At 38.7% G+C, this 12,251-nt stretch overlaps 1 protein-coding gene across 7 annotated transcripts in view; it reads right to left on the bottom strand.

Annotated features, from left to right (window-relative positions):
* Window positions 1–12,251, bottom strand: part of LOC102482849 (zinc finger protein 25) — a 42,670-nt gene that overhangs the window by 26,860 nt on the left and 3,559 nt on the right. For all 7 annotated transcript variants that reach the window (XM_027769046.1, XM_006170391.2, XM_006170389.2 and 4 more), the window contains exon 4: window positions 7,872–7,928. Coding sequence is in view for 4 of the 7 variants with exons in the window: in XM_006170389.2 (XP_006170451.1) it covers window positions 7,872–7,886 (15 nt within the window). In the remaining 3 variants the exon portion in view is untranslated. The remainder of the gene's footprint in view (window positions 1–7,871; window positions 7,929–12,251) is intronic.

The raw sequence follows: 12,251 nt of genomic DNA, 5'->3' as shown, positions 1-12,251 counted from the left end.
AAGGTGGGACATAGCAGAGGGTGGGGGATGGGGAATCAGGGATGGCAAGACAAAGGGCAAGGTATGCAGGACATAAGAATTGGAAAATTATTTGCTGAGAACATATATGTGGATGTACTTGATTGAGACAATGCACAGTGTATTTTGGATGGAAAATTCATTTGTGTATTGTGATGGTGTAAAGTGATTTAATAAAAAAAAAAAAAAAGTATTACTTTTTAGAAAACAGGCTCATTAGCTATGAGGAGTTTAAAAATTAGTTTTAAAAGCCTTGAAATGTATCATGCTTTTAAGACCATTCTGTAACCTACAGATATGTGCAATGATTATATGTAAATCATAAATTACAATAAATATTCAAAGAAAAAAAAAAAAAAACTTCAGGCAATTATTGAAAGTCTGGGAGATTATCTCAGCCTTTGGAATGTCTAACCTGGTAAGAATATCTGTTTACATTATGGCTATGAGCCACTGAATTAACTATGCTTACAATATGATTTATGGTTTCAGGTCTTCAGTCATATGGTCTCAAGTCAGCATGTGGATGTGTGGGAAAGTAAAGGAAGTCACATGGGTGGTCAAACCTGTCTATGTAACCAAACCCCAACGAAAACTCTTAACAATAGGTTGGATGAGATTCTCTTGTTGTCAATGTCCTGTAGTCCTGCCTCCAATTGCTGTTTGGAGAAATAGGCATGGCCAACAGGACTCCACTGAGAGAAAACAACTGGAAGCTCATGCCAGATGACCCATAGGCCCTACCCTAAACAACTTTTCCCTTGGTTGCTTTTAGTGGATTCTTTCATAGTAATATAACTATAAGTTCATAATTCCCTCTGTAAGTTACTAACTCTTAAGGTGATATTGGAGATCACTTTAGCTTACATACATAAAGTTGGTATCAGAAATATCATGATCTTGGAGATAGCTGAACATGACACAGCAAAAGACAACACAAAGCTAACTATATCAAAGCATACAATAACTGGGGCCAGGAGATATGTGGTGGTTAAGGTGCGGGATCCCACCTGACAGACTGTGGCATTTCAAAAAAGTAACATTAAGTCAACAAAAAAGTTCACAGACCACACATATATATGAATTGCATTAAATCTCTCATAGAGGCAATATACTTATTTTGTATAAATTATAAAGTATTTTCATGGAAGAAAGACTTGATTTATATAGTAAAACATTTCTAGGGACCAGCAGTTAAGAGTAATGGCTATGCCGCTGAAATCCCATGTAGTCAACCGTGGTTCGAGTCCTGGACCTGGTGGCTTAAACTCATGCCGGGCATGTGTGCATGTGTGCCCAAGGTCTTGAGAGGAGAATGGAGGAAAAGGGATTGCAGCATGGCCATCCCTCCTGGGGGGTGATTTCTTGCTTTCTGTCTCTGTCTCTCTGTAGAGTGCACGCACCCTGTAGCAAAAACCTCTCCCCCCCCAAAAAAAAAAACAACATTTCTAGACTTAAGAAATTTGGTATAGGGGCCAGCAGGTGGCATGGCAGTTAAAGCATTAGACTCCCACATGGACAACTGCAATCTGAGTTCCAGACCTGGCAGTTTGAAAATCAGGTCAGGCATGTATGTGTGCATGCTCAAAGTCTTGGAAAGAGAATAGAGAAGGGATCATGGTATGGCCATCCCTCAGCCGGTAATTTCTCACTCTCCTCTCTCTGTCTCTCTCTGGTGAGCCCATGCACCCTATGGCAAAAAAAAAAAAAAGGAAAAGAAACTTGGTACAGGACCAGTAAGTGGCATAGAGGTTAAGGTGCTGGATCCCAAATGGCAGTCTGTGTAGTTTAAGTCTTGGACCTGGTGTGCATGCCCCAAATCCTGAGAGGTGACAGGAAGAGATGGAATTGAGGCATGGCCATCACCCTGAGGGATGATTTCTCACTTTCCTTCTTTCTCCTTCTGTCTCTGGAGAATACACATGCCCTGTAGCCAAAAATATTAATTTTTTAAAATAATTATTTTATTTAATTTTATTTATTTATTCATCTATTTCAATTTGACCAGATAGGGACAAAGTGAGTGAGAGAGAGAGAGAAAGTGAGAAAGCAAGCCACCAGATCTGGGACTTGAACTATGGTTGACAATGTGGGAATCCAGTGCCCTTAACCACCATGCCACCTGCTGGCCCCAAATATATTAATTAATTAATTTTAAAAAATTGGTGGGACCAGCAGGTGGGGTGATGGTTAGGGCACTGGACTCCCACATGACTGACCATGGTTTGGGTCTCGGACCTGGAGTCTTGCTTTCTAACTTTCCCTCCCTCTTTCTCTCTGTCTCTCTCTGGTCCAATTAAAAATAATAACTAATTAATTTAATTAAATAATTACTTTAAGAAAAAAAAATATTTGGCACAACAGTCCAGTGTAGAAAAAATAAAGCTATGACACAAATAGAAGAGATTACCAATTAACTGAAGAATACAGATTTTTACAATATGAACAACTTAAAGGTAGCAGAGCTCACAAAATAGTGGCCAAGAGCTCAACCAGAAGAACCCTTTGCAAAAATATATATATGTGTATAGAGGATATACATATTATATCTAATGCATATAACGCAGAGTGGAACCAACTCAGATACCAGAAAATAGTCAAAACAAGGCAGGAACTTGACTGGGAGAATTTTTTTTTTAGTTTACCATAAGGTACATGTACTTGCCAGAGAGAGAAAGAGAGAAGAATGTGAGAAATCACCTCTAGGGGGTATGGTCACATCACAATTCCTTTTCCTTCATTCTTCTCTTGAGATTTTAGTTTCATATGCTTGTGCCCAGAGTGTATTTTAGGCTGCTGGGCCCAGTACTCAAACCACGCAGTTGGTGATGTGGGATCCAGTCATCTTAACCTCTGTGCTACCTTCTGGTCTTGAGAGAATTCTTAAAGAACAAACTCTTAAGTTTTGACATTTTACCAGAAAGAACCTTCCAGTTTGCACACAGATCAATGAAGTAAAAGCTGCAACTTTATTGGCTTGGGTTTTCAGAAGGTGATGTTCAGGGCTAAGAGGACAACCAGAAATTTGGGGAAAAGGGCCCAAGTACGAAAAAAGAGAAAGCTAAAGTATATAATCCCCAGGATTTATACACAAAACTCACTAAAACTGTTGACTAATTACTAAAGTTCACATATGCAGGAGACCTCAGGTGGACCTTAAAAAAGCAGCCACTTGGGGCCAGCAGGTGAAATAGTGGTTAAGGTGCTGGACTCCCACATGGCCAACTGAAGTTTGAGTCCCAGACCCAGTGGCTTAAAACTCATGCCAGGTACATGCCCAAAGTCCTAAGGGGAGAATGGAGAAGGGATTGCAGTGTGGCCATTTCCCTGTGGGGGGATTGCTCACTTTCTCTCTCTCTGTGTCTCCAGTGAACACACACACCCTATGGCAAAAGTATGTCTTTAAAAAAAAAAAAGCAGAGGGGTCAGCAAGTGGTGTGGTGGTTAAGGCACTGGACTCCCACATGGGTGACCATGGTTCAAATCCCAGACCTGGTGGTCTGCTTTCTTACTTTCCCTCTCTTTCTATGGTCAAATTAAAAAACTAATAATAATACATAAATAATTTAAAAAAAAAAAGAAGAACCACTGGAAGCTGGAAGAAATGGAGAAACAGCTTCTGATCACTGCAAAGAATACAGAATTTGGAACTTGAATTCCAGTTAATCACCTTGTAGACTAAAGATCTTCTGAAAAATATGACAGTATTCACAATCTCTGTGACTTAGTATGACTTAAAATATCCAAGGTAGAATATAAAAACACTATTCAGTAAAATAACAGAAAAATGATACCTATACTTAAGAAAAGAGAATACTTAAATCAAACCCAAATTAATTCAAAACTTTCAAATTACAGATAAGATTAAGCCATGTATAACTTTATGTACTTAAAGCAAGATATAGAAATAGTAGGGCCAGTAAGTGGCATGGAAATTACGGAACTGGATCCCTTATGGATGGCAGCTGGTGTCAAGACAAGGTTGTCCACTTTCTCTACTTTTTTTTTTTTTTTAAGAGGTTTTTGCCATAGGGCGCATGCACTCGCCAGACAGACACAGACAGACAGACAGACAGAGAGACAGAAAGCGAGAAATCACGCCCCAGGGGGGATGGCCACACTGCAATCCCTTCTCCTCCATTCTCCTCTCTGGACCTTGGGCACGCACGCACATGCGCCCAGTGTGAGTTTTAAGCCACTGGGTCTGGGACGTGAACCGCGGTGGACTACATGGGAGTCCAGCAACAGAGCCATTACGCTAACTGCTGGTCCCAAGACAAGGTTGTCCACTTTCTCTACTCCTTTTCAATATAGTATTGGAAGTCCTACCCAATGGAACCAGGAAAGAGTATCAAATAAAAGTCCTTCAAATAGGTAAGAAAAAAGTCAAATTATCCCTAGTTTCTGACTATTTGATTATATACATAGACAAATCACAAAAAATTCACAAAAAAATGTCTAGAATAAGTGAATTCAGTAAAACTTCAGGACACAAAATCAGCATACAAAAATATGTAGCTTTTTAAAATATCAACAGTTAACAGACTGAAACAGAATTGAAGAAAGCAATACCATTTACAATACACACACACACACACGCACAAATCAAAAACAAATTAGGAATAAATCTAATCAAAGAAGTGAAGAAACTCTACAACAAAAACAATGAAAAACTAGAATTTGAAAAACACATAGAAAAAATAAAAAAGATGAGAAGATAGCCCTTGCTCTCGGATTGGAAGAGCACAATTAAAATGTCAATACTGGGACCAGCAGATGGCATAATGGTTACATCGCTGGATGCCCATGTAGTCACTGGCAGTTTGAATCCCAGACCCAGTGGGTTAAAACTCACACCAAGCATGTGTGTGTGTGTGCATACCCCAAGTCCTGAGAGACGATTTTGAGTGGAGGATAAAGGATCGTGGTGTGGCAATCCCCCTTAGGGGGTAATTTCTCACTTTTTGTCTGTCTGTCTCACCATTGAGCACACACTGTATAATAAAAATCTCTCAAAAAATAAAAAAAGTCAATACTGCTCAAACTAACTTATAAATTCAATGCAACTTATATCAAATTCTACCAGCAACATTCTTCACAGATATAAAAAAAAAAAAAAATCAGTCTGGAAAAATAGACTCCACATTGCCATGGCAATACTGTGCAAAATGTATACAGATGGAGGTATTTCACAATCTAATTTCAAACTATATTACAAAGCTGTGATAATGAAAACACTATGATACTGGCACAAAAACGGAACAGACTCCAGAAATAAATTCAAAAACATAAAATGGATGTTTTATAAGTTTTTGTTTTGTTTTGTTTTTTAGTTTTTGCTATAGGGTATATGCACTTGTAAGATAGAGAAAATGAGAAATCACCTCCCAGGGGGATGGCCATGCTGCAATCCCTCTCCAAGTCTCCTCTCAGGATTTTGGGCATGCACATACAAGCACTTGGTGTGTTTTTCAGTCTGCCTGGCCCACAATTCAAACCGTGGAGTTGGCCATGCAGGAGGCCAGCACCTTAACCACCATATCACCTGCTGCCCTGATTGTGAGTTAATTTTTGTAACTGGTTGGAGGAGTCCGACCCGGCAGGGCCCCAGGATCTGTCTGAGCCGCCCACTTCAGGTCGGTTCAGTACGTTGGCAAGGCCACTGCTGTGAAAACCACCCCCCCCACCCGACCGAGGATTTTGCTCCAGAAACTGTGGCAGCCTTGCTGGGAAGCGATCCCCCCCCCCACTCCCCAATATACTACTATAAAAGAATTACGTAGCTCTCTTATACATCCTGAGTATATGATAAAATCTTCCAGGAAGTCCCCCGACCGCTCTCCTTTGCTCTGACCACCTACTGTCAATTACAATGCTTCACTCCAGTGGTCACAATGGAGGATATGATGAAGTCACATCTAGTTAGCAACCTTCCTAACCTTTGGAAGGCCCAGGGCACTCCTGCCCCACTATGGCTAATGTTCCAACAAGATACATAACAGTGGAGCCACAGGCACAATAGAATGCCTCAAACTCATCTTAAAAGTTCCTAATTAACTCCTTAGTCACTTTACCACCAGTTGAAAAGGCTGTCCCCGCCCTTACCTAGCAAACAGTAAGTTTTACCCCTTTAAGATATATTAGGGTTCCTTGAATTACGTTTTAGATCCCTATACAATTATGTAAGTTCCATTCTTTGTTAAGATCCATAAGAACTAATATCCATACTTGAAATTTTCTTTTCTCAGCACCATTCCCGGTAATCACAAGATGGCTGCTGCGGCCGCATCAGCTGATAATCATCTCTGCTTACCGGAACCGCTTTCCCGAAACTGCATTCCATGGAGACCCACCTACAATTGCAGAACTGCACTAGACCCACCCTTAATCCAACCCTGAATAGAATCTATGTTCTCTACTGTTAAAAACTTTATGAGCTGATAATTGAAACACATAGCCCCTCTCCCATTTACTTGCATGTATCACATTTTCAATAAAAACGCACAATGATTCCTAGGAGTGGTCACTCCTCAGAGAGTGATCTTTGAGGGGTGTCCGGCATAGGACGTGCATGAAAAGGCGCCGAGGCCTTTGCCTTCTGTTCACCTTCCCCGCCTCCGTCGAGATACCCTCCCACACCGAGGCTGGTCCCCGGCAACTGGTAAAAGATGGGCATCTGGTTTCTTTCCAATACAGGTGGATATTCATTTTCCCCAGAACCATTTATTGAAGACAGTCTTTTTTCCTCAGGATTTACCTGTGACAGTATTTGTTTTTATGGGTCAACAGGTAGCATGTGGAGGTTAAGGTACTGAATTGCACATGGCTGATTTTGCAGTTTTAGTTCCAGACCTGGAAGCTTGAAAATCATGGAGAGTGCATGTGTGTGCATACCCCACATCCCCAGGGAGTGGAGGAGAAGGCATTGTAGGATGGCCATCCCCCCAGGGAGTGATTTCTCACTTTCCCTCTCTCTCTGACTTGCTTGGGAGAGTAGACATGCCCTTTGACAAAAAAGTGAAAAAAAAAAAAATCCTCAAAATGAATGAGTGATTTTAATATAAAGGCTCAAACAATAAAACTACTTGAGAGAAATGTAAGGAAACAACTTCAACATGTTAGAGTAGGCAAAGATTTCTTAAATAAAAATCAGGAAGCAGGACACCACCGAAAACAGACAAATGTGATTACAACAAGGTAAAAAAAAGTTCTGCTCAGCAAAGGAAACAAAAACCAGAATAAAGAGACAACCCACAGAGTGGGAGAAAATATTTGTATACTGTACTTCAGATAAGGAATTGAGGACCATAGTATGTGGGAAACTACAACAGCTCACTCATATAAAACCTAATAATCCACTTTAAAAAAGGGCAATCAATTTATACAGACAACTCTCAAAGACAGATACACGGTTGGTTAAAAAGCACATGAAAGGGGACCAGCAGGTAGAGTGGTGGTTAAAGTGCTAGATTCCCATGTGGTTGACCGCAGTTCAGACACAGAGGCTTGAAACTCATAGCAGGCATGTGTACATGTGTGCCCAAAAATCCTAAGAAGAGCATGGAGAAGAAGGGACTGCAGCACAGGTATCCTCCCTAGGGAGTGATTTCTTGTTTCCTCCCTCACTGTCTCTCTGTCTCTGGCAAGCACATGGGCCCAACAACAAAAATCTCTCAACTTACATGGTGCTAAGTTCTTAAAACATGACTATATCACCATGCCAACTTTCTTTTCTTTATGTGTGTTTTACCAAAGCTGAATTTTATTTTTACTTCGCTATTTTAATTTATGAACCCTCATAAAGCTTCTGAAATGTGATATAAAAGATGTTGAGAAAGAAGTAAGCAACTTACCAAGAATGGATTCATTTCCTTGGTCCTGGACAAATGTAAACGTTTCTAGAATTATAGCTGGAAGAGAAAGTGAATAGAGTCATGAGAGAAATGATGTTGCTTATTCCGAGATTTCCCTCTGTAAAGCTCTCAAGAGATTAAAGACAGCCTCCTTACACAGGAGAATGGGCTAAAAAGACCTTGTTGAAGGAGCACCCACAATTCTATTCATTAGTGGAGACGAAACACACATGCTATACTTAAGTAAATAAAAATATGTATTTGCTACTGACTTAGTAAAAATATTACTATGAAAAATAATTAAAAATATTAAGGCTGGTTGTTAAATAAATTACAGTAACCCAAAGGAAGAAATTTGCTGTCATCAAAATTTAAACTATAGAAAAACATTTGGTCAATATTAACTGTATTCCTATTAATACAGACATACCACTCAGGATTCCATATTATTGTTTCTTCTAGAATACTTCTTCCATTTATATGCCTAGATCTCACAGAAAGTATGTATCCTGCAGTCTAACATTTTTGACTCAAGGTTGTAAAGGAAAATATGCATTATTAAGTATATATATTGTAGTACACTTTTCCAGTAATGCTTTCCAGTGACAAATTCTACTGTATTCATGCTGCACAAAAGTACATTTCTATACCACCAAAACAGCTCAACCCACTCTATGCCTGCTGGAAAAAAAATAAAAGCAAATATAAATTTTAAAAGATAGATGGGATGGGGGCCAGCAAGTGGCATAATGGTTAAGGTGCTGGACTCCCACATGACCAACCATGTTTGAGTCCCGGACCTGGTAGCTTGCTTTTTTACTTTCGATTTCTCTCTCTCTATCTTTTTCTGGTAAGCACATGTGACCTATAGCAAAATTAAAATAATAACAATAATGATGATGAATAAAATAATTCTTAAAAAAAAGAAAATGAACAATATGTGATGTCTGTACAAGATATCAGCATTTGTTGACAATATAGTGAGTAGACCTTGTGGTATACATTCACAATCAAATTTTTTAAGGTAAAGGATATGCTATGTTCATTGTGGTGGTGGTTTCATGGGTAGTTATATATATCAAAACTATGAAAATTATATACCTGAAATATATGCAGTTTATTGTATGTCAATTATATCACAAAATAGCTGTTACAAATTATAAAATTGGGCCAGCAAGTGATGCAGTGGTTATAGCACTAGATTCCTACATGGCCAACTGCAGTTTGAGTCCCAGACCTGGCAGTTAAAAAATTCTGCCAGATCACACATTCATGCATACCCAAAATCCCAAGAGGAAAATGAAGAAGGGATTGTAGCCTGGTAATCCCCACTGGGGGGTGATTTCTTACCTTCCCTCAGGGTATGATTTCTTATCTTCCCTTTGTTTCTATGTGTGTCTCTCTCAAGTGAATGCACACACCCTATGGCAAAAACTTAAAAAATAATTTATAAAATCAATTATAAAAAGATTAAATGAGAGCATACATTTTTAAATACGTAAAATTTAAGAAGATGAAGAATTCACTAATGAATCAATCTTGATAGCTTAGGAGAGAAAAATTTTAACCAAAAAATTAGAAAAAAGAAAATTTTAAGAAAAAAAATGAAAGATACTGAAAATAGGACCAGTCAGTGATGGTTATGCAGCTGGAGTCCACATGGCCAAGTGTGCAGTTTGAGCCTCAGACCAGGTAGCTTCAAAAACACACCAGTGCGTGTGTGTGTGCCCAAAATCCTAAGAGGAGAATGGAGAAGGGATTGTGGCATGAAGTATAATTCACCCTCTCCTCTTGCCTCATGTTTCACTGCAAGTGCACATACCTTATAACAAACTAAAATAAATAAATACATAAGTAAAAGTCAACAACAGAAAAAGGAGATACTGAAAATAAACATATTGGGGCCAACAGGTGTGGTGGTTAAGGCGTTGGATCCCCACATGGCCAACTGCAGTTAAGTCCTAGACTTGGTGGCTTGCTTTCTCACTTTCCCTTTGTCTTTCTCTGGTAAAATTAAAAAATAAATGGTAATAAATAAAATAAAATTAAATAAATAATTCTTAAGACAAAATAAAAATTAAGACAAACATATCACAGGATCAGTAATACCAAACACTAGTTTTTTTTTTTTTTTAAATAAAATTTGAAGAATCTGGTAAATTTGATAGGGCTAAGCTATGTTTTATAACACTAACACACACACACACATACACACACACATATGTTCTAAAGTAACAGTAATCAGTGTAGAACTAGAAATGAGATGAATAAACCAGTTGAACTATTGAGAGAAACCCTTAAAAATACCCCTTGCTTTTAGTTACATCTATTGTTACAGAGATGCCAATTCAGAGAAACAGAAGAAAAGGACATTTTCCAAAGAAAGCTATTGAGACAATACTTGCCATGTTTCTAAACATGCCCTCATGTTTCTAAAAAGATGTAGAATATATGAAAAAATAAAAATTTATTGAGAGACATAAAAAGACTTGATTGCACATAACATATACATAGACAAGGAAAATTCATCTTTACCAAATGACCAATTTCCCAAACTTCATTGATAAATTTGATGGCATCCCATCAAAATAAATTCCAATATGCTTTTTTTTCTTTCTTTTTTTTAGAGAGGTTTTTGCTATAGGGTGCATGCGCTCGCCAGAAAGAGAGAGAAAGAGAGACGGAAAAGAGAGCAATCACCCTTCAGGGGGGATGGCCACACCGCAACCCCTTCTCCTCCATTTTCCTCTCGGCATCTTGGACATGCACACACACATGCTCGGTCTGAGTTTAAGCCACCGGGTCCAGGACTCAAACTGTGGTCAACCAAATGGGAGTCCAGCGACATAGCCATTACACTAACTGCTGGTCCCCAATATGCTTTTTTTTTTTTTTTTACAGAAAAAGAGACCAAAAATATTCTCAACTTTATCTAAACATCAAATAAACATAAACATATAATTAGCCAAACAATTTCTGAATTAAAGCAATGGGAGTAACTGCCAATAATATTACCTGACACTAACAAATATTATGAAACTATAATATGGTGATAACAGAGAAATACCAAGGGACCATAGTATAAACAAATTACACAGATAAATTCATATTGAAATAGGACTTATTGGGCCAGTTCATGGCATGGTGGTTAAGGCAGCTTGATCCTACATGGCTGAGTCTGCAGTTCAAGTCCCAGACCCAATGGCTTGAGAAATATGTTAGATATGCATGTATGTGTGCCCAGAATCCTGAAAGGTGGGAGACATAAAGAAGTGGGGACTGTGGTATGACCATTTCCCATGGAGGGTATTCTCTTACTCTCTCTCTGGTGATCAACACACATGACCTCTAGCAAAATTTAAAAAACATACAACAACAAAAATTTCAAAAAAGAAATAGGAATTGTCGTATATCACAAGTGGCATTTAAGAACAATACAGGCAGATATAAATCCAATCCCCTGAATTACATTAAGTGTGAATTGATTAAATAATACAATGAAAAGTTACAGACAAGAAAAAAGTACATACTGTGAACAGGACAAAAACTTTAATTTCAAAGACAAACAGTCTGAAAATTGAAAGATGGAAAAATATGCATACCGTGTAAAGAGAACCACAGAAGAGCTATATTAGTCAGCCATTATCATGTTGAATACACTTTGAAATAAAACTGCTACTATAGTTAGATTTTATAAAGATAAAAGGACCAATCCAACATGACAACTTAACAATTATAGGGGGGCCAGCAGGTGGTATGGTGGTTAGACCCCCACCTTAATCTGGTTATATTTGCTTCGTAACTATTTTCTGTACCTCACTCCCTTCTGAACCTATGCCTCCTGTAAAATCAATGTTATAGACCTGAACTCGGGCTGTGTTAACTATTTTCCTAGAATATGAAAACGTCGTGCAGGAATTTATGAGTGTTTCTACTACATTACATCTTTATTTCATATACCTAAATATGGAAAGTAAGCATGTTGCAATCCAACATTTTTCACCCATGATTACATAGGGAAAAGAATCTATCTAACAGGGGGCTTGACACTGAAGCGGTCGTAAAACACACCACTGTGATGCTGATAGACACAGGAAGATTCTTAGTTCCAGTCCAGACACCACTTTCCATATGCCAGACACACGTCTGCCCACGACCCAGGGATGACTAAATTTAGGGATCAACTGTAGTACTGGGAGCCTGCTAGGGGTGCTGTCCCTCTGTCATTCTCCTCATGGAAAAAACAAACAAACAAATTTTTTTTTCTTTTCTTTTTTTTTTTTTTGCTATAGGGTGCGTGCACTCGCCAGACAGACAGAGACAGAGAGACAGAAAGCGAGAAATCACCCCCCAGGGGGGATGGTCACACCGCAATCCCTT

This window comes from Tupaia chinensis, unplaced genomic scaffold (assembly GCF_000334495.1).
Source record: "Tupaia chinensis unplaced genomic scaffold, TupChi_1.0 Scaffold148257_1, whole genome shotgun sequence".
In the NCBI taxonomy this organism is placed as follows: Eukaryota; Metazoa; Chordata; class Mammalia; order Scandentia; family Tupaiidae; genus Tupaia; species Tupaia belangeri.
Note: the sequence above shows the minus strand (reverse complement) of the source record. Positions and strands in the feature narration are given on the sequence as shown.